At 56.7% G+C, this 20,489-nt stretch overlaps 6 protein-coding genes across 6 annotated transcripts; 4 read left to right on the top strand and 2 right to left on the bottom strand.

Moving 5' to 3' along the window:
- Positions 1–2,900: 2,900 nt before the first annotated feature.
- QBC33DRAFT_458213 (PR-1-like protein) lies at positions 2,901–3,954 on the top strand (the record flags this gene model as incomplete). Its single annotated transcript, XM_060424884.1, has 3 exons — positions 2,901–3,454; positions 3,506–3,822; positions 3,887–3,954. The coding sequence occupies 3 exons, from the start codon at positions 2,901–2,903 to the stop codon at positions 3,952–3,954; spliced, it is 939 nt and encodes a 312-aa protein (XP_060280300.1).
- Positions 3,955–5,430: 1,476 nt separating this feature from the next.
- QBC33DRAFT_205914 (uncharacterized protein) lies at positions 5,431–6,980 on the top strand. Its single transcript, XM_060422631.1, has one exon. The coding sequence runs from the start codon at positions 5,615–5,617 to the stop codon at positions 6,545–6,547; it is 933 nt and encodes a 310-aa protein (XP_060280301.1). The 5' UTR covers positions 5,431–5,614; the 3' UTR covers positions 6,548–6,980.
- Positions 6,981–7,022: 42 nt separating this feature from the next.
- QBC33DRAFT_478441 (putative spermatogenesis-associated protein 20 protein) lies at positions 7,023–10,588 on the top strand. The gene is made up of 3 exons (XM_060425290.1): positions 7,023–7,595; positions 7,657–9,435; positions 9,509–10,588. Exons 1-3 carry the CDS (start codon positions 7,286–7,288, stop codon positions 10,129–10,131), a joined length of 2,712 nt encoding a protein of 903 aa, XP_060280302.1. The 5' UTR covers positions 7,023–7,285; the 3' UTR covers positions 10,132–10,588.
- Positions 10,589–12,286: 1,698 nt separating this feature from the next.
- Positions 12,287–14,488, bottom strand: QBC33DRAFT_206112 (uncharacterized protein). The gene is made up of 5 exons (XM_060422632.1): positions 13,955–14,488; positions 13,812–13,897; positions 13,120–13,758; positions 12,766–13,095; positions 12,287–12,610 (listed from the first exon to the last, which is right to left on the bottom strand). Exons 1-5 carry the CDS (start codon positions 14,272–14,274, stop codon positions 12,393–12,395), a joined length of 1,593 nt encoding a protein of 530 aa, XP_060280303.1. The 5' UTR covers positions 14,275–14,488; the 3' UTR covers positions 12,287–12,392.
- Positions 14,489–16,566: 2,078 nt separating this feature from the next.
- Positions 16,567–18,363, bottom strand: QBC33DRAFT_206144 (nuclease s1). The gene is made up of 3 exons (XM_060422633.1): positions 17,845–18,363; positions 17,083–17,742; positions 16,567–16,963 (listed from the first exon to the last, which is right to left on the bottom strand). The coding sequence occupies exons 1-3, from the start codon at positions 17,903–17,905 to the stop codon at positions 16,785–16,787; spliced, it is 900 nt and encodes a 299-aa protein (XP_060280304.1). The 5' UTR covers positions 17,906–18,363; the 3' UTR covers positions 16,567–16,784.
- A 112-nt stretch (positions 18,364–18,475) lies between these two features.
- QBC33DRAFT_548019 (PQ loop repeat-domain-containing protein) lies at positions 18,476–20,197 on the top strand. The gene is made up of 4 exons (XM_060428794.1): positions 18,476–18,775; positions 18,839–18,938; positions 19,007–19,601; positions 19,721–20,197. Exons 1-4 carry the CDS (start codon positions 18,653–18,655, stop codon positions 19,977–19,979), a joined length of 1,077 nt encoding a protein of 358 aa, XP_060280305.1. The 5' UTR covers positions 18,476–18,652; the 3' UTR covers positions 19,980–20,197.
- Positions 20,198–20,489: the final 292 nt, after the last annotated feature.

Below are 20,489 nucleotides of genomic sequence, written 5' to 3' on the forward strand. Positions count from 1 at the left end.
AAAGGGCCCGCGTTAGGGGGATGGCCTGGTGTTGGTTTGACCAATGCAAAAAAACACACGACCGTAAGAGGGGAGTGGCCTCTTGGGAGATGTTGGCGCAGATCACTCGACGGCACTAACTCTCGGGGTAAAAGGGAGTTTGGCAAGAGCGGTAAGCAGCCGTATCCTCGCTGTTCGAGCGATCAAGATCCTGGAGCGGACCAAAATTCTGTTCTAGCCTCCAGCCTGCAGCTTGCCAATCGGGAGGCACATCGGGGACCGGATAACTGCCCTTAGAAGTCGTGGGCTGGTTTCGAGTTGACCACATTGTCAGCCACAAGAGAACGCAGTCCAAGATGCGACCTGATAGTGCCCGAAAAAAGCTCTTGGATGATATAGGGAATACCATGAATCCTAAGACCTTGCCCCGCCCATGCCAGATGCCAAATAACCGGGCTACTCTTGCCAGTGCAAGCCAGAGGACCGAGGCTCGATCTGGAGGATGAAGTCATAAAAAGATGTTGTTGGTCTCTGCTGAGGTTCCCGCAACAGCAGTTGTTGGGCGGGAGGTGAAACAGTGGCGCACCTCTCCCTCTGGCTTGCCTGCAGTGGAAGCCAGTCCACGAGGGCCGGCCCAGGTGGCCGTTCCACGGGACGGCGCAGGTTCTTGAGGAAAGTTGCTTTGAATATTTAACTCCGGGAGCTAACCGGGCGCCTCCTCGCGGGAAGGTCAAACAGCCGTGGAATGAATGATCCAGTTCATTCTCGCAACGATGCAAGGGGCCGTTACGTGGCGTCAGATCGCGAAGTCAGCAGCGTGCCAGCAGGAAGATGTGCATCGGCGCAAGGCATAATATTGTTGACCTCGAAATAAAGTTGCAGACGCGCCTGCGGGGGGCGCTGAGCATCATCCGGGTGATCCGCAGCAGCATTTGATCAACCCAGCATTATTAAATTGGGCTGGAAACAGCTATTTTTGCCCTGGGAACGAACCCTGGAAACCGATTCAGTGATCACTGACATGGAAACATCAGAGAGACCAATACAGTATGAGCGCCGATTGCCCCGGTCGAGTTCCTACGGTGAGCCACCAAATTAGTGTTGTTTCAGGATCGGAGCCCAGTCCCTGGAATAAACAATGAATGGGGTTGTCGACCCCTGCAGAAAACGCCCAATCAGATGTGCCCACACACGCGCAAATCTGCAAGGTACCGGAACTTGACCCGTGCTGACTGCAGATTGGATGGTGATGAAGAGATGAGATGTCCAGGGGTCCGCCACCAAATTGACCCACCTACCCCCAGGGAGCCACGTATCCATCCGTTCAGGAATTCCTCTGCCATTCCTGTAGAGGGCAGTCACGACAGCCGAACATTCCACCCTGAGGCTGTTGGGTAGATACTCTAAAACATTGGAAGAAGTCTGTTTATTTTGATCCCGGGTTATGGGAGGTTTGTGGAATGGACCTTGAAGCGTGCCACCTACCTAGGTAGTAATTAACCTGGTATGTACGGATCCGTAGATCCTGAAAAGGAGGGGGGGGGATTGTCAGGGAGAAACAAACCTGGTCGCTGCAAATGAGATTTGTTTGGTTGATGTATTGACGCCCCCGTGGGGAAAACATCAGACAGTGGTGGACCAAGCTCGAGGGTTTTTCGCACCAAATGCGCCAGCCAAATTGGCTCCATCGCTCTAAATCCACTCCCGTGTTGGCAGGGGCCCCCCTGGCAAGCGAAATTATAAGCTACTCCATCCTTCGTGCAGAAGACGATTCGGGCATGTCCACGAAGCAGGGAAAGGAGGAATGAGGGGGATGTGATGTGGGCAGGATTATCCTCCCCTCTGGGTGGTCCAGAACATTGGCAGAGGACCCAAATTTCCATTTCCTGTTTGTCCTCACTTTCCTTCTCCCTGCCCTCCCTGCCTTTTCTCCCTACCAGGCTAGCCCAACAGTCCTTCCCTCCCTCCCTTGTGAAACCTGGCGCCTCTGGCCCTTCATTGCCTGCAGAGAAGCCCAGACCAACTCTTGTTCAGTCCTTTTAGTACCCGCCACTCGCCGCCTCACTGGCTCCCATTCCCTACGGTCCTTCCTCACCTCTTACTTCTCCCCCTCGACGGCCACTTCGACCGACCAGCCCCTCATTCTTTACTTCTCCTCCAGCCCTTCATTCCAGTCCTTTGGTCTTCAAGACCCGGTGTCTATCTGACACATTCACTCCTTCAAATACCTACCTGACGCTCCTTTCCAGCCTTCACGACGATAACTCGGTCAAGACCCTTGCATAAGGCTCCTTGCTTGTTCTCCCTTCTTGTCACTCCTTTGACCGGCTGTTCTTCACCAGAAAGCCATTGCCAGCAACACCACCTCGATCCTCCGACTCTTTTTCTTTCTCAGACAAGATATCATCCAAGGCATCCTTGAAGGATCCCAGGAACAGCAGTGCTGCTGCCAGCTGGCTCTGAGAAAGACTTGTGTAAAGGACCACCATCCTTGCCCTCGGTTGACCTCGCAAAGACACCCTCTGTGTTGCTAAAGAAGAGAATAAGGTACGCTATGATGTTCCCTATTGTTCCTTTGTCCCCCCTATCTATATATATCGAGTCAACAATGCGCCGGCGTACAACAAGGAGGCTCCATCTTGTTTCTCGAGAGTACAAATCGGAGCGAAGGAAACGGTCCAGTGGCATACCTCGATTTCCTGTAAATACTCTATACGATGCGCAGTGGCCCAAGTTGCGATTCACTGGGCGACGAAGCCACCTCATTCACTCTGTTAAATCCCACTGGACGCCTTCCGTCGTCTTCAACCAGCACCTAACCACAGCTGGTCACCTCCTTTCGCCTCTCCAACACTCCCGGATTCCGAGACTTAGTTTGCCATACTAACACTGGCAGATCAGTTCCCTAACAAAACAACAAAATGAAGTCATCCATGCTTCTCGCCGTTTCCGGCGCTCTGCTTGCCATGGCTTCTCCTCTCGCACTTGAAAAGCGCGCGTACGAGACCAAGTTCGTTACTGAATGGACGACGGTTTACGTCACCGATGGAGTGCCTGCGGCGACCATGTTCGCTCCTGGAGCACACATCCATCCCACCCCTCCGGTAGAGGAGACTCCCACTCCCACCCCGACCCCGGAACCAACTGTGGCACCTGAGCCAACTGTTGCGCCTCCACCTCCCCCCCCGCCTCCGCCTCCGCCTGCTCCGGTTGTTATCGAGTCTCAACCGCCGCCTGTTGTCCATGCACCAGCTACCAAGGCCAAGGCGCCGAAAACCACCAAGCAGGTTCAGGCACAGGCCGCGGAAAATACGCAGGCACCGGCCGCGAGCCCCCCTACCGACTATGCCAGCACTGGTGTTTACCAGCACAATATCCACCGAGCCAACCACTCTGCCCCGGCCTTGTCCTGGAGTGACGCTCATGCCAGCTACGCTGCTCAGACTGCTAGCAAGTGCGTCTTTGCACATGACCTGTAAGTGACTTCATTTTCTAGCGTTAGTTCATCTTGCTAACTCGTCTCTAGTTCTCCTGGCGGTGGCGGCTACGGCCAGAACCTCGCCATGTATGGCTCGTCCGGTGATGTTCAGAGCTTGGGGGCGAACAAAGTTTTGGCCCAGGGAATCACCAACATGTGGTACAATGGGGAGCTGAACAAATTCCCATCCAGCGAGTATGGCAAGAGCAGCCCCGACATGGGCGACTTTTCAAGCTGGGGTCACTACTCCCAGGTGGTCTGGGCCGGCACTCAGCAGGTTGGCTGCCACTCCCAGCTCTGCCCCGCTGGCACCCTGTACGCCTCAATGGATGCTTGGTTCACCGTCTGCAACTACTACCCAGCCGGTAAGTACCATCCAGCATATGCCAGAAGAGAACGATAAGTGCTGATGCTAATCAATCATGGCAGGCAACATGGGCGGTGCTTATGCCAAGAACCTCCATCCGCCGCTCGGTGAAGCCACTGTGAGGGCCTAATTCGGCTACACAAATGGTTGTGCCTCTCCCGAGGCAGCTGTTTCGCGCCGAAGATGAAGGAAACACTTGCTGGACGAAGGTGTTCGCTTATTCTTCCATTTCAATTCATTTTTACCTTGCCGAGTGTATGAGCTCTTGCATGGATCTCTGCACGGCTCATCTTCTTCAACCCCCCTTTCCCGGCGCTTGGACGCGGCGAGATATCTATATCGAACAGCGTCGTCTAGATCAAGTCGTCAACATCTTGGGCAATTCTGCATGCGTTTGCGGCGCTTTGCCTCCATCAACCTGACGACGGCATGATATCATCAATCAATCAAAATGGAAGTTTACAAAAGATAAAAAGAAAAGCCCTGGGACGTTTGCATTTCACTTCTTTAGGATTGGCAGTTCCGGTGCTGGTGTTTCGCTCAATCTCCGTCACCTCACGGCGGTTGAATACCATCGGCAACGGTTCTCGCCGCCACCCCCCTTTTCCTTGGAGCATGGGGATCTCTTGTTGTACTGTACCTAACCAACTTCGTTTCTTTGTTTGGCGGGTTTTACCTTCCCCTCAAATGCGATGGGAAGGGTCGGTCGGAGGAAACCCTGTGGGTCTAAGTTTCTTTTTGCAATTTCCATTCGAGGCAATGCCTTGTTCTTGCTGGTTCATCATGACACTGTATGAGTAGGTACCTATGTTGGTGAAGAAATTCAAACTGAGCAATCATGTCCCAAGACCTCTTGAAGTGAACCAAACCGGGAAGGGCAACTGGGGGACTGGCATAAGGTTGCCGCCTTTTGCTTGGTCCTCCCAGCTAGGTACCTAGGTAAGCTGCTTGCTATATGGAAGGTACGACTGATAGCACGCAGACTCACAGCTTATCCGTCTTATCCGTTTCGCCTCGGGGTTCAAGTTCTTTGGCTTTGCAGATGGCTATGAGCAAGATGGCAGACAGGGACTGCCCGCCTTCCCAATTCCCAATTCCTTACTTTCGACACCTGGTGAAGATGCGTGTTGAAACGGGCAGGTGGGCTAGGCCGTCAGTACATATTTTGGAAGCGGCGTTTGTCAACCCTCACATGCACCACGCAAACCGGATTCGCTCACATATGACCTCTCCCTAAGGTCGGTGGTCAACGTTACCTTGTTCAGAAACCCGAACCTGGATACAGCACTGGGGCTGCGGTCAAGAACGACCCTCTTCTTGGGCGGTAGGAACCGCGGAGAGAATGGATCTGTGTCTTGTCGATCATACTTTCCCCCCATGGCCTTTGCTTGCCCAACAAGTTCCAGCTCGGCCGAACCCATAGGTTCCTTCCCCAGATGGCTTTCCGTCCGGTGGCATGTTAAATCGGGATATTTTCAAGCCACAAAGGGAAGTCGCGGGGGTGAATAATCTTGCGCGTCGAGTCTTCGTGGAGGCAGTTCCGACGCAGGGCAGCATCCCTCCAAGCAGGATATAAGCCGTCACGATGCTATTCTCGCCTATGCCCAATCCATGCCCCAACACCACTAGGTCTTGTACTTACTTAGCTATCTATTTTTTATTCACGTCGCAGACCGCCTGGTCGTCTTCTTGCTCACAGCTACTTGGACTCTGAGAAACCATCGGCTTCGTGATCCCTCTCGTCTAACGACTTGTCATCTCGTTAACCGACGTTGAGCAATCTGCCCACTATGCAAATCAGCACTATCCTCGCCGCCGCCGGTGTCCTCCTGGCCGGCACTGCGGCCGCGGCACCAATTCCGGCGAAGCAAGCGGTCAACGCCGTGATAGTAGTGGCGCAGTCGACCGACGTGGCCGCTCCTGACCCAGTCCACACGGTCCATATCTTTGACGCAGAGCCGATTCCGTCACCACTTTCCTTGGAGGGAGTAGTGTTGATTCAACCGGTGTACCACAAGACCACCACGGTGACAAGCACCCAGCAGCCCACCCCCTCTGCCACGGTGACGAGCACCCCGGAGCCTGCTCCCACCACCGGGACGCCGTCTCCTACCTCGACAACGTCTCCCTCCACAACGGTGACGAGCACCTCGCAGTCTGCTCCCACCACCTGGACGCCGACTTCCTCCACCACATCGTCGGACGCCTCGGAGCCAACTCCCACCAGCACGACCATAAGCAGCGGGACGCCGACTGTGACCAGCCCCTCGCAGTCAACTACCACCACCACGGTCATAGACTCCTGGACGCTGACCTTCCCCTGGCCGGTTCCGAGTGTGACGGGCACCTGGACGCCGACTCTCACCTGGCCGACGCCGACCGTGACGGGCACCTCGGAGCCAACTCTCACCACCACGGTCACGAGCACCCTGAAGCCCACGACTACCGTCACGGTTACCGTCACCCCAACCACCTCACCGTCATGGACCTCCCCGACTTCCTCTATTCCTACCTCTTCCCCTACCTCTTCTCCCACCTCTTCTCCCACCTCTTCTCCCACCTCTTCTCCCACCTCTTCTCCCACCTCTTCTCTCACATCAACGGAGACACAGCCCACGACGACTACTACTACCACAAAGTCCCATCACAGCGAGACGTGGACGGTCCACGGATACCCGTTCGGGGGATGGCCTACTCACGGGGCTTCTAAACATCCACAATAGCTGGACAGTGTCAGGTTAGGAATCCCGCTCAAGATAGTCTGACGGACGCCAGTATGTGCTGGATAACTGCGTGCTTGGACCAGGGCAGGCGGAGGAACGAACCGGGTCTCTCTTACCTCGACTGTATGCGACCGTGATGGTGGGAGGACCAGGTCTGCCCTTGCTGTATTTCGCCTCCTCGTTGATGCATCAGATGCTACCTTCATTACTTCTCCTCGGTTACCATAGATAGTTCCCTATCGATACAAACGTTACTGCTCACCTTGCTAGAGACAACTGCTAAGTTAATTGACGTTAGAAGCCGTGGTGTTGCTAGCATTCATCAAGCCCAGACTGCGAACCTACCTTCCTTAGGGTAAGGAAGGCCCGAGTGATTGGTCAGAACCGGTGCGGGGTGCTCAGGTGGTGGGGTAGTTGAGTCGGTAGTGTACGTCAGGCGGGGATGCTATCCCAAGTCACCTACGCATGCAGCATGAGGTGACACTAGTGTGTGGAGGTGGTCACTTCCTCGGCCGCCCTTCCAGCTTCCTCTTCCAATGTACAATATCTTGCGCATAAACGGTGACCGCCTGCGGCTCTTGAAATAACCCATTGTTCTGCCTCAGCTAGCTACCCGCGACTCGAGAGCAAAGGCGAACAGAATCTCTGATCAAGTTTTGGGATTCCGGACATCTTTCGCAGTACGGAACACGTCAGACCTAACCCAGGCTGCCTTAGTCTACGTCGCCACAAGCTTCGATGATGTCCGCACAGCTACAGCAGCCCGGAGCGGCTCCACCCTCTGCGTCCCCCTTTGCGGCCAACACAGCTGCCGGACAAGCATCCGGAGTCGCGCAGCACCCGGCAGCGGAGCAACAGTCAGAAAGTGACAGTGGGAATCAGGCCCCCGTCCCGCTTGTGAATCGCGCAAATAAGAGCAATAGCCCCTATATTCGAGCCCATGCCGGCTCGCCGGTCAAGTGGCAGCTGCTTGATGATGAGGCGATAGAGCGGGCAAAGAGGGAGAACAAGCTGGTGTTTCTGAATGTTGGCTTCCGCGCTTGTCATTGTGAGTAGCTACCTTGCTGTTCGAGCCTGGTCTTGCCACTAACGGGCGGTACGACAAACAGACTGCTCCCTGACGACCGAAGAGTCGTTTTCCCACCCGTCCGTCGCGTCCCTCCTGAACGAGGCCTTCATCCCGGTTATCGTCGACCGCGAAGAGAGGCCCGATATTGACACCATCTACATGAACTACATCCAGGCGGTGAACGGGGTGGGCGGGTGGCCCATCAACGTGTTCTTGACCCCGGAGCTCGAACCTGTGTTCGGCGGCACGTACTGGCCCGGCCCGGGGACGGAGCGCGGCGGCGAGGACAACACGGACGAGGGCTCCCTCGACTTCTTAGTCATCCTCCAGAAGATGGAAAAGGTATGGCAGGAGCAGGAAACGCGCTGCCGGAAGGAGGCTCAGGAGATTCTCGATCAGCTGCGCGTGTTCGCTGCTGAGGGGACTCTGGGTGCCAGGGGCATCGGCCCCCCCGGCATCGGCGCCCCGGGAATCGCCACCCCCGGCACCGGCACCCCGGGTATCAGCACCCCGACAACTCCCACGGGAACATCCAGCGCGGCTGCGACCGCTGCTGGGGTTTCCGCGACGATGACGAACCTCGGCGCGAGCCGGGCCCCCGCCTCTGCCGGCGCACCCCCTCTGGACCTGGACCTAGACCTGGACCTGGACCAGCTGGAGGAGGCGTTCACGCACATCGCGGGGGCCTTCGACGCGGTCAACGGCGGGTTCGGGGCGGAGCCCAAGTTCCCGACGCCGGCGCGGCTGTCGTTCCTGCTCCGGCTGGCGCGGTTCCCCGCCGCGGTCGCCGACGTCGTCGGCGGCGAGGAGGTCCGGCACGCGACGCTGATCGCGCTGCACACGCTCCGGCACATGCGCGACGGCGGGCTCAGGGACCACGTCGGGGCCGGGTTCGCTCGGTACAGCATCACGGCCGACTGGGCTTTGCCGCACTTTGAGAAGATGGTGCCGGATAATGCGCTGCTGCTGGGCGTCTACCTTGATGCGTGGCTGGGGCAGGCGGCAGCGAGCGGGGGCCTGAAGAAGGAGGACGAGTTTGCGGACGTCGTCCTCGAGCTGGCTGACTACCTGACGAGCCCGCCAATTCTTGGGAAGGAGGGCGGTGGGTTTGCATCGAGCGAGGCGGCAGACTCGTTCTACCGCAGGGGGGACCGGCATATGCGGGAGGGTGCTTACTACGTGTGGACGCGGCGGGAGTTTGACGCCGTCGTCGGCGGAGGAGGGGGAGGAGGAGGAGGCGGAGGCGTAGGAGGAGCTGCAGGAAAGGATGCCGGGCAGCACGCGAGTTCGGTCGCGGCGGCGCACTGGAACGTGCTCGAGCACGGCAACGTGCCGAGGCACCACGATCCGCACGACGAGTTCCTCAACCAGAACGTGCTCAGCGTCGCCAAGAGCACGGCGGAGCTGAGCGGGCAGTTCTTTATTTCCGTCGACGAGGTGAAGGGCATCGTCGCGTCGGCGAAGGAGAGGCTCCTCGCGCACCGCGAGCGGGAGCGCGTCCGGCCCGACACGGACGGGAAGGTCGTCGCGAGCTACAACGGCATGGTGATCGCGGCATTGGCGAGGACGGCAGCGGCCGTCCGCGAGGTGGACGCCGACAGGTCGGCTAGGTACCTGACCGCGGCTGCGGGGGCGGCCGAGTTCGTCCGGGAGAAGCTGTGGGATGCCGAGAAGAAGGTGCTCTTCAGGTCGTTCTACGAGTTCAGGAGCGAGACCAGGGGGTTTGCGGACGACTATGCCTTCATGATCGAGGGCCTCCTGGAGCTCTTCGAAGCCACGGGTGAGGAAAAGTGGGTGGAATGGGCAGATGAGTTGCAAAGTAGGTTTCCACGCGTACCATTCGCTCTGGTCCCCGAGAAGGCAGGGTATACTGACAAGTTGCGGCTGCGTAGAGATCCAAATCGACCTATTCTACGACGCCCCCTCCCCGACCACCAACACCAGCAGCGGCGGCGAGGAGCCGAGCAAGGCCCCCGCCCAGCGCGCGTCATCCGGGGCCGGCGGCGCCGGTGGCTTCTACTCGACGGAGGCGTCGGCGGGGCACACGATCCTACGGCTCAAGGACGGCATGGACACGGCGCAGCCGTCGACCAACGGGGTGTCGGCGTCGAACCTGTTCCGGCTCGGGGCGCTGCTCGGGGACGCCCGGTACGCGGGCTTCGCGCGCGAGACCATCAACGCGTTCGAGGTCGAGATGCTGCAGTACCCCTGGCTCTTCGTCAGCCTGCTGTCGGGCGTCGTGGCGGCGCGGCTCGGTGCGCGGAGCCAGGTGGTCGTCGTGGGTGAGGACCAGGACCAGGAGGAGGAGGTACGGAGGTCCCATAAGGCGCCGAGGGCGGAGGCGCGTGTGTTGGTGCGACTTGGGTCGGGGGCCGCTGCTGGATCGTCGTGGTTGCTGAGGCGGAATGGTGCACTCGATAAGTTCGTCGCCGGGGGGGGACGGAGCGGGGTTCTTGAGTGGAAGGATGGGGTGTATGGCCCTGTAGATGCTGGGTTGTCTGAGGGGTCGGTTTGATTGTGCGGGGAAAGTATTCAATCGCGTGGAGGAGGGTGCTTTTGATTCATTTATATATACATCTCTCTCTCATTGTCCTTTCGGTTGGGCTAAGTAGTGGTTAAGTGGACGGTGAGAGGCTCAGGCTGGCATTCGGTAGGAAGGAGTTGATGCGCAACCTGGGATACCCAGGGGCGGACTGGCTTGCATCTGGCTAACGGTGGTGAGGAGGGTTTCTATCGCGATATACAGGCCTGCATGGTATGGTCGAGGATGGGGAGGGACGTTAGAATAGAAATCGTAAGGGTCTACACGTATTTGGCACCCAAACAGTGAGAGGGGGAAGTCAAACGTAGCTATTCTGCCCTATTAATAATGCTGGGCACTTTCATAGACTATTATACGTTCCCTTGGAGGGACGACTGTGGCAAGCTCAAGCCAGAAAAGGTCATGGTTTCGCAGTCGGAATTGACATGAGTGTATCAAGTCCCTGGACGTCAGGTCAGACAGTGATCATATTCTCGTCAACTTCGTCTCTAGAGCAAGATCACAGGTGCGCCAGGCCAGCGTCAGATTCATATCAGCCTAGTAGCCTGGGCTGATGACATTAAACTACTCGGCCTAGATGTTGGAATTAGCCTGCTTATCGACAAGAACCTGACCAAGAGGCCTTGACAGGTCACATACAAAACAAACACTTTCCCTAGTCTTAGGTATTTATGTCTGTCAATTCTCCCACAACTCTCTTCATAAGTAGTTTCACGCTTACTTTATTTTCTAATCGTTACCTTAAGAGCTGTCTCGGCATATCTATCATACACCAATGCCACCCCCCATTTTAGCATAACCCCATGCTAGCCACTCTAGCATCATCATACTCTCTTATATTTAGGTGTAGCTAAAACTATAAGCTAAGATAGAAAGATATATCATCGCCGGGTGAGGGCAAGATGAAACCAAGTAGGAGAAACAGTGGGAGGGTCAACGTATAGGGAGGTAAGACAGGTTATGACAAGAACTAGGATAGAGACGGCAAATACACCAAGTTGAAGTAGAAGAGACAAGCCAGTCAGAAGAAGAGTGAGAAAGAAGTAAAGGGAGCGATCACCAATGCATGATTGACAGGCGGGTTGGACAAATCGAAGCGCTGAGGGCCATTGCGGAGGCTTGTGGTTTCAAAACACAGTTTTGTTTCTTGGCTCGTTTTGACCCGGGCCACCCACCCACTGGCCACCCACCCACTGGCCACCCACCCACTGGCCACCCACCCACTGGCCACCCACCCACTGGCCACCGCCCGAGTTGGGAGCGCGCAGGAGGAGATGGAGAGCTCGATTTGGTGCTATTTTCAGAGATGTAGTGATGGGCAGATCGACTATATCGGTGATGATTGTGCTGCGAACCTCTGAGAGGTTACCTGTTGGTCAAGTGTTTTTCCGGGTCAGTTGGCTGGATGCAGCGCTGCTTCTTCACTTCACCCATTGGGCCTTTTCAGTTCCTCGTCACCACGTATTTTCAGAAATAAGACAAATATTTAGTTACTGTGCATCCCCCCTTCCTCACTTGGTCTTTTCTTTCAACATCCCGTCCTTGACTGTTGGAAATTATCAGGACAAAGTCGTCTTGGCCAGCAGTTTCAGCGGAGCCCGACCCTGAGGTCCTGAGCGTTGTAGCATAAAGATTTGCCTCAGGGGTATGAGACACAGGGGGGATAGCCCGCCCCCCGTCCTTCCCGCCTCTGGTCGAGCCCGGTTCTGTCCGCATCTCCGCGGCTCACCTATCGATGATTGCCCCTATCTTGATGATCCAGTCAAACAGCGGCGGGAGATCCTATCATCGGGGTTGGGAGTCGACTAGATCATGAAAACCTCAACAATAGGATGCGATCGAGGTATCCGGGGAGAATTTTTGCATATTTTGGTTTTATTGTATAGGCCTGCTAGATGTCTCCCCAAAATTGGGCATGTTGTGCAGACTCGCGCATCATCCCCGCGATTTCCACGTTGTACATTCAATCCAGCACCCCAAATTAGAACGGTAAGAAGCTTCGTTAGACGAGAAAAAAGGTAGAAAAGTCCAGGTAACTATACACACATTCCTGCCCCTCTCCTCAGCAAATCAGATCCGTGTTGTCGACGCTGCTTGCTGCGTAGCGGGCCGCAAATGAGACGAAAAAGGAGGGTATCATAATGTCCAATGTGCCGTGCCCGTCACCCGGTATCAAAAGCAGGATGTGGAGAGATGTTGCTCGGAGGTAGGTAGTCAAGGAAGGGCGGTATGGTTTAAGCCGCGGCGTTGCAGGCCTGTTCCTGGGCATTGCAGTCGGCGACGGAGCCCTGCATCTGCCCGGAATTGACCGCATTGGCGCACTTGTTGTTCTGGATGGCACATGCGCGCTGGACGGCAGCCGCCTTGTTGGCGAAGGTGTCTCCGTTCACCCCAAAGGGCCGGTCTGCGTTGCCCGTGTCCGTGACCGCCGGGGCCGCGATATCTCCGAGAGCTATCGAGTTCCCGTTAGTTGTTGCCCTTGCGACCGCCTGGGAAACCGCCTGGGAAACCCCCCGGGAAACCGCCGCGGAATCCGCCCTGGAATCCCCCTGAGAAGGAGGCTGAGCTTTCATCGCCGGTTGAAGGGGAGCTATCATTGAAACGTACCTTGGGCACCACCTTGAGCACCACCCTGGGCACCGCCTTGAGCACCACCCTGGGCACCGCCTTGAGCACCACCCTGGGCGCCGCCTTGAGCACCACCCTGGGCGCCGCCTTGAGCACCACCCTGGGCGCCGCCTTGAGCACCACCCTGGGCACCGCCTTGAGCACCACCCTGGGCACCGCCTTGAGCACCACCCTGGGCACCACCCTGACCTGCCTGGTTACCGCCCTTGTTGCCTCCCTTGTTGCCTCCGCGGTTGCCGCCGTTCTGGCCAGTCTGGTTACCAGCGTTACCAGCCTGTCCACCAGCTTGGTTTTGGGTTTGACCGCCAGCTTGGTCACCGGCCTGGGCACCACCTTGGTCGCCGGCCTGAGCACCACCTTGGTCGCCGGCCTGGGCACCACCTTGGTTGCCACCCTGGCCACCTTGGTTGCCGCCCTGGTTGCCACCTTGGTTGCCGCCCTGGTTGCCACCTTGGTTGCCCTGGCCACCTTGGTTTCCAGCGTTGTTATTGTTGTTGTTACCGGCTCCGGCAGCGGCGACGGTAAAGTAGCGGCAGTCCTCTTGGGCACCACGCTGGGCAACAGGCATGAGAACAGGTTGATGATTGGCGGAGCCGGAAATGGTGCAGATTCGGTAATTACCGGCCGGAAGACCTCCGGTAACTTCTGTGGAGAGAGAGCCCTGGCCATTTCCTGCGTCGTTGATGCCCTTGAAGAAGGCAAACTGAGTAGCGTCAAGGGGTTGGGTGGGGTTGAGGGAGTCGCCGACATCCTGGACGGTGACGTGAGTGTGGCCGATAACCCTTCCCTGGCCGTCGAGGTCTTGAGGCGCGGAGTAGTAGGTGCTCTGAGCGTTGGTGAAGGCACCAAGAGCCATGTTCGCAATCTGCACTTCGATGTTGAACGTCGTCTTCTCGGGAATGGTGTCCAGGTTCTTGGGGTTAGTGATTACTGTAGACACCATCCTGTTCGTCGCCGGGATCTTCCCCATTGCTTGTCTGGGTGTCAGTAGGTGGCCGAGGATGGGGATACCTGATGCCACTTACGAATGCCGTTGCAAGACCCTCCCGTAACCTGAAGACCGTTGGTCAAGGTCTGGCCTGAGCAGAAGTTGATGAAGTTGGCATTGTCACTGTGATCAGGATTAGCACGCCGCACTTCGTACAGGAGTAGATTAGGAGGGACATACGTCGCGGATTCGACCTGGCCAGCAGCAATTTCACCGTCTTGCCCTGTCTGTGCAGAGCCAGTTTGAACGGCGTTGGCGGCCAGACATGTCTCAGTGGCACCATTGTTGTTGTTGCCTCCATTGTTGCCGCCGTTGTTGCCTCCGTTATTGCCGCCATTGTTGCCCCCGTTGTTGTTATTGTTGTTGTTGTTGCCGCCGCCGTTTCTTCCGGCGCCACCAAACTGCCTTCGGGTGAGCCCAATGGGGGCTCGGTGGATATTCGAGGCCTCGGCTGCCACAGCAAGACCCAGCAGGGCCACCATCGTAGATTTCACCAACATCTTGATTCGTCGAGTTCTCGTAGTCCTTGAAGTTGAATTTCCTCGGAATATTGGTCACGGTCTCCCCCGAGATAACGGTTAAGAGAAGTAGTGAAGTGAAAAGGTGCAAAAGTGGTTCCAGACCGGTTATCGAAACGTCGGTGTCGGTGTCGTAAGGAATGGTCACTGACAGTTGAGCTCGACGGGAGAAGACAAATACAATCTGTTTGTCAAAAAAGGAACGAATGAATGTAATGCCACACAACCTGCGCACGAAGCAAGAAACACGGGAACAGAAGAAGCTTGGTATGAGGGTAAGGAAGTGGGAGAGCTTCTGAAATAGTTCGGCCAAGAAACTCTTTCTTATATCCTGGCTTGGCGAAATCCCCTGGTTAGCAAAGAGAGGCATTTGCCAAGCGTCCTGCAACCAGGGAGCGGCCGCAAGGGTGGTCAGCCGCTAAGGAGGCTGTCGCTATGATCCCAAAACGTGGTGGAAGGAGATGAGGGGAGGGCAAGGGGGACAAGGGTTGGGATAGCTTCGCACTGGAGTTCACTCGAGCCTTTGACTTGGAGCACCACCACGTCTTGGTTACCTGTACCACTCGGTACCGGACTTTGAGGTGGCGCATGGGTAAAAGATGCCCGCAATATGGCGATCACAGGAGACATTTGCGGGTGGAGCGCTGAAGTCGGCTTGTACCGGTACGTCGACAGCCAAGTACCTTCATCCGCCATCTGGAGTACCTGAGGCGGCTGCCATGCCGGTCTCCGAGTTCCCAACCAGCGATGGGGTTGACCAAGATGCAGTGCAAAATGCCGGGGCCTGCCGTGGTCCTGCCGTGGGCCTGGCCTGGGGTTCGACGTTGATGAGGCTTGAAATGTAACAGGTTCCCATCAGACCCCTGTTGAAACCCCTGTCCGCCCGACATGCAGCCAATGGTGGCGCTCACAACCAAGCAGATCAAGCAAATAGGGTTTCGGGCTGAAGCGAACCGAGAGTTAGATAATACCTTTAGTGCAGTTCATAGACACTCTCCTCAACTCCCTCATTGTCCATTAACTGGATATTACGGATACCTAGGTAGAGATCCCAGTTACTTCACGAACCACGGCGGTTCCAGCGGTCCAAGGCAGTGCTGTATTGCTGTAGCGCCAGGAACTGGTACTTAATTCAGTGCCTGAATTCAATGCGGCGATCCATTCCCAAAGACCGAGAAATCTTCGTTCATAGTTATGCAGTGATTCTCGAGATTTTCGCTCAGTGGGGGATCAATTGACCGCAGCAGGAAACTAAGTGTGGTTGGGCTGGCCCACAGCCACCGAGGCTGGAGCCGAGTTCCGATATCCCAACCCAGAAAATATGTCTGACGGAAAAGAGTTAGCAAGAAGGAAGCAGAATGGACCCCCTTTCATCTCCTCAGCCTTGAATTGCTTGCGAGTTGAGACTCTAGTGCAGTCCCAGAGACGTGGAATGCAACCAGACTGATGAACCCTGTGCCGCCCAGCATCCGCGATATCCAGACCCCATGTGCTTAGTTAGGTACCTAGTCATCTCGTCTCGAGACAGCAGGGAAGCTTATTGCAGCAAAGTCTTATTAATCCGTACTGTGGTACGCATTGGAGAGAAGTCGCCCTCGAGCCGCCGGCCCTCAACGTCTCAACGACAGAGCACACGCCAGCCAGTAGAGCCGTTTCCTGAAAGCCGCACGCAAACGCAGCCCCAAACAGGACCCGATAGGACGAAGCCGAGATAGGGAACAATCGACAAAATGGTGCCGATTGCCCGACCAGCTCCGAGGATTCTTCTTCTTCAGGGTCCCAAGGGCCGTAGCGCGTCTTTTGCGACGTTTGCTGACAGGGTGAAGGGGTCTGAGGCCAGTGCCGAAATCGAGATGAAACAACCTGTTAAGTAGGTTTCAACTAAAGTTGAGAAAACCGCCCGGTCACGTGCATGTGCCAGGAGCAGAAGCATGGATTTGTGAAACCTTCGCGGTTCCAGTGGCCTGCTGTCTTGACGACTGGGACCAGGAATTGAGACAAAATCTAGATACATTGCAACTTCCCCCAACTCCCAAGGCGGCAACATCGGCACCATTAACCCTCTGGCTTTTGGGACTCCCGCCCATCCCGCGATCGCCCACCCACGCCTCCCGTCAGTTCGCCCCGAAGGATCGCCAGAACGAAACAACGAGGATTCCTAGGAAGCCCTTGGCGCCTTGCGCCATCACAACAGGTAGGGATACCGAGAAAGGTTTTCTGAACGTGATGCACCACCGCAATAGCTGTGCATCGTTGATTGTTTCACCCATGGCGGATCACGTTAGGGAAAACATGGCAAACTGCAACTATAAGGGAATCCTCTGTCCTCTTCATGGACATGGCCGTGATGGCACTATGGTAGGTCCAGGTCTGAGTTCAACATAGCAGCTCTATTGTACATACAGAACCACTTGCGACACCAATCCCCGAAGGATACGGCTCTAAATAAATCAGACTCGGGGCCGTTTCTTTGGAGCACAGTCACCTGCGTTCTATAGGTCATCGTTGGCTCCTGACTCCAGGTTCACGATACGGGAGACAATCAAGTCTAGCAGGGCTGCCAAGCGGTAACCCGCCCTGGCTACCTGGACTTCCACAACCGGAGCGGCTTTTTCGTAGTAATCCGAACCAAGCTCTTGGCCGGCGATGGCATCGGGGCCGTCTGGGAAGACTGCCGAGGCAAACGAGATGTCACATTAGCGGTTTACTCATGTACTATCTCATTTGTTGTTGCGCAAGCGAGAGCAGCAGATACAAGCAGAGTGGCAGATTCAGGCGAAAAGCACTCACCGGTCGAACAGACGTAGGCATTCCCCTGCCTCACCCAGGCCAGAGCCGTGTCCTCCATCTTCGCCAGGTCCATGCCGACCAACCAACCGTCCCTGGCGGCCTTGAACTTGCCGTCCACGATGCCCCGACCCAGCTCGTCGGCCCAGCGGCGGGCCTCGGCGTAGGGCCGCCTGCGCACGCCGCCGACCATCTTCTCGGGGATGCTGGTGTCCCAGACGTGGTGGAGGTTCAGGTCGGCGCCGTCGAAGCGGACGCGGATGCCGTTGCCGCCGCGGGCGACGTCTTCGTCGTGCAGGGGCTGGTGGGCGTCGCCGACGAGGTGCACGACGAACTTTGCGGCGATGCGGCGCTCGTATGCCGGTAGCGCCGGGTCCGCGAGGCGCGCCGTGTAGTTGGCCAGCGCCGTGACGACGCAGCCCTCGGCCTTGCAATCGCGGGCGAGGTCGATGCCACACGAGCGCGGCGGGTCGTCCTTGGCGTCAATGAAGTGGAAGGGCGCCGTGAAGCGGCCCCATTTGGTGTAGCGGACCGAGTCCGCCCACGTCGCCACCCCTGCGAGGTACTCGGCCGTGTCGTTGCCCAGGAGCGAGTGCAGGTACTCGGCCGTCTGGTTGGAGACAAAGTCGCTGGCGATGAATGCGATGGTGATGTGCCCGAATCCTGTTCACAAGTCGGCTTTAGAAAGCAATACAACACCGTGCTACGGCACTATTACACGCTGGCATAGGACATGGGGCCGAGATTGGATTTGGATTGTCATACCACCCCACGCAAAGGTGCCCTGGAGGGCTGCGAAACCCATAGCCAAGGATGAGAACTGCATCGTCCGGCAGTTGATGAAATTGATGAATTGACAGACGCGCTACAAACAACAAAAACTCACTTGCGTAGGTAGTGAGTGATGAGGGTTAGGGAGCCATGAAATAAAAACGTTGACAACCACCTTCGTGAAACGATGGCTGGCTGGCTCTGCGGCCTTCATTCGAGCGTTGCCAGAGGAACACAGCTCAGCGAATGGGTGTCATCCTGCAGCAACCACGTGAAACGCCACACCGCGCAGGTGGTCAGAATATCCATTAATAGGTGATACCTGACATTCACAGCCGGTTCTGTCTCAAAATAGGCCATGAGGCCAGGCCTGCTGCTTCGGACAAGCCTCGTCTCAATAACATTGATAGGACGAGACTCAGCGCGCTGGTAAATGCCAAAGTTCATCCGTTAACCTACCGTTATCTCACCATCTCCACCTCCTAGGGTCTACCGTACACATGCAGGGACCAGGCTGATGCAGCTGCATTACATCATCAACCCCAAAGGTCAATTAGCTTTGCCAATTCAATAATTGGCTACAGAAAAGTGGGACCTAGCAAGGTCTTTATCTCCCCGCCTCTGATGATAAGGCCGTGTGACTTGGTGTGAAGATAAACTCGGTCGATAGGTAGCTTGCCATCCGCCTGACCCCCTTTTAACTATTGGTTGTATATCTACGAGCTCGACAGCTCTCCCTCACCTGCTCCTCTTACCCTTTCGCCATTCTGCTCGCCTCTTTGATTTCAATTGAGACATCAGCATGGCGAGCCTCCTCCTCTCCGCCATCATGCCGACGGCGTCGCCACCGTCGTCCCCGGCCGTGGGGGAGGCCTTATCTGGGGTGTTCGGAAGCATAAGCCTGACGGCGTGGATATGCCTTCTGGTGGGCTCCTAAAATTCCGACCGGAGTTGGTTGACACTGGGCTGGACTAACATGGGATCGCAGCTTCCGCAACTCATAACGAACTTCAAGGCTCAGAGCGCAGACGGATTGTCCATGGCCTTCTTGTTCGTATGGCTATTCGGTGACATCGCAAATCTCTCTGGTGAGTGCCATCTTGAAGATCCCATCGCATAAGCCGTGGCGGCCTTACTAATAGCGATATCCACGCAGGCGCCCTTTTCACCAACCTCGCCCCAACAGCCATTGCCCTTGCCGTCTATTTCTGCATAGCGGACTTGGTGCTAATCGCCCAATGCACATACTATAACACCCTCAACGCCCGGCGGCGGCAGCGGCAAGCGCAGCAGCACACAAACTCGCACGGCGGGGCCCACAAGCAGTCCTCGTCAACAGCTCCGGAAGGGATCGCGGTGGCCGACGAGGAATCGCCCCTCCTCCCTTCGTCGTCGCGGCGACAGAGCGCTGTCAGCGACAGCGCCGGGAATTCCGAGCCACCCCACCACCCCCACCACCACCACCACAACAACAACTACCGCCGCCGTCACAGCTCGCGGCCCTCCGAGGACACGCTGACCCGCATCCTCACCGGTGAGGATCCGGCCGGCCGGAGCCGCGGGCGGCAGTGGCTGAACAACGCGCTCAGCCTCGCCGCCGTGTACCTGGTGGGCGCGGCCGGCTGGTTCGTCAGCTGGCGGATGGGCGCCTGGGAGGCCAATCCCGGACTCCCCGATCCGGGCGACGCCCTGGAGCCGACGGCCGTTGTCGGTATGGTGTTGGGGTATTTGAGCGCGCTGTTGTATCTTTGGTATGTCCCCCCCTTTATTGAGTTGGGGATAGCGGGTGGTGTTGGTGTTGTGTTGGGGCAAGACCGTGGTTGGTGATGGTCCAGCAGAATGTTTGGCTGACTTAGTCCGACCTCTTCAGTGCCCGAGTCCCCCAGATCATTAAGAACTACCGCGAGAAATCATGCGAAGGTCTTTCTCTGTTGTTCTTCCTATTCTCTCTCACCGGGAATTTCACGTACGGCGCAAGTCTGTTAGCCTACTCTCAGAAAGGCGACTACCTGGTCAGGACAGTGCCATGGCTGTTGGGGTCCTTGGGGACGATAGTCGAGGATTGCATCATCTTCGTTCAGTTCAGAATATACGAACTGGGACGGCCTAAGGTTGACGACACAACATGACCATCTCATCTAAGGCACGGAAGATAACATAAAACGGCTCTGCATCGTATCCCTGGTCCTTCACGGCAGGAGACACCAAGATGCTGGCCTGAACTGCACAGGGCTTTTTTTGTGGTATTGCAAGACAGCTGCATGGTAACGGTGCATGACTCGGGGAGTCACGGCGCAGGTGCATATAGACATTAATATATATCCCGGATTGGGAACTTGACATGAAGGATCGTTCCATGGCCGGGCATCATGGTGAGCTGGCAAGTGACCTTGCAAGCTATCCAGGAACTCTCTGCCTTGCCGGTTGTTATTGCCTGTTCCAACCATTACGCCTCGTGACTATAGCAAATACTGCGGCCAAGCAGTGTAGTTTACCATGCTGACGATAAGGGTTTCTTCGCAGAGCTGTGACTTTTTCAACTGAAGACGGGCTTGATAAGAGCGGGGGGGGGGGGGGGGGGGGGGGGGGGGGGGGGGGGGGGGGGGGGGGGGGGGGGGGGGGGGGGGGGGGGGGGGGGC

This window comes from Phialemonium atrogriseum (assembly GCF_030411735.1).
Source record: "Phialemonium atrogriseum strain 8032-3 unplaced genomic scaffold QBC33scaffold_26, whole genome shotgun sequence".
In the NCBI taxonomy this organism is placed as follows: Eukaryota; Fungi; Ascomycota; class Sordariomycetes; order Cephalothecales; family Cephalothecaceae; genus Phialemonium; species Phialemonium atrogriseum.

Coding starts and splice junctions, on each gene's coding strand:
- QBC33DRAFT_478441 (XM_060425290.1), top strand. CDS start 7,286: ATGATGTCCGCACAGCTACAGCAGCCCGGAGCGGCTCCACCCTCTGCG. Junction 7,596..7,656: donor TGGCTTCCGCGCTTGTCATT/GTGAGTAGCTAC, acceptor TACGACAAACAG/ACTGCTCCCTGACGACCGAA. Junction 9,436..9,508: donor ATGGGCAGATGAGTTGCAAA/GTAGGTTTCCAC, acceptor GCGGCTGCGTAG/AGATCCAAATCGACCTATTC.
- QBC33DRAFT_205914 (XM_060422631.1), top strand. CDS start 5,615: ATGCAAATCAGCACTATCCTCGCCGCCGCCGGTGTCCTCCTGGCCGGC.
- QBC33DRAFT_548019 (XM_060428794.1), top strand. CDS start 18,653: ATGGCGAGCCTCCTCCTCTCCGCCATCATGCCGACGGCGTCGCCACCG. Junction 18,776..18,838: donor CGGCGTGGATATGCCTTCTG/GTGGGCTCCTAA, acceptor ATGGGATCGCAG/CTTCCGCAACTCATAACGAA. Junction 19,602..19,720: donor AGCGCGCTGTTGTATCTTTG/GTATGTCCCCCC, acceptor CGACCTCTTCAG/TGCCCGAGTCCCCCAGATCA.
- QBC33DRAFT_206144 (XM_060422633.1), bottom strand. CDS start 17,905: ATGCAGTTCTCATCCTTGGCTATGGGTTTCGCAGCCCTCCAGGGCACC. Junction 17,743..17,844: donor GGGCACCTTTGCGTGGGGTG/GTATGACAATCC, acceptor ACTTGTGAACAG/GATTCGGGCACATCACCATC. Junction 16,964..17,082: donor TGCCTACGTCTGTTCGACCG/GTGAGTGCTTTT, acceptor TTGCCTCGGCAG/TCTTCCCAGACGGCCCCGAT.
- QBC33DRAFT_206112 (XM_060422632.1), bottom strand. CDS start 14,274: ATGTTGGTGAAATCTACGATGGTGGCCCTGCTGGGTCTTGCTGTGGCA. Junction 13,898..13,954: donor GGCCAGGTCGAATCCGCGAC/GTATGTCCCTCC, acceptor TCCTGATCACAG/TGACAATGCCAACTTCATCA. Junction 13,759..13,811: donor AGGGTCTTGCAACGGCATTC/GTAAGTGGCATC, acceptor CACCCAGACAAG/CAATGGGGAAGATCCCGGCG.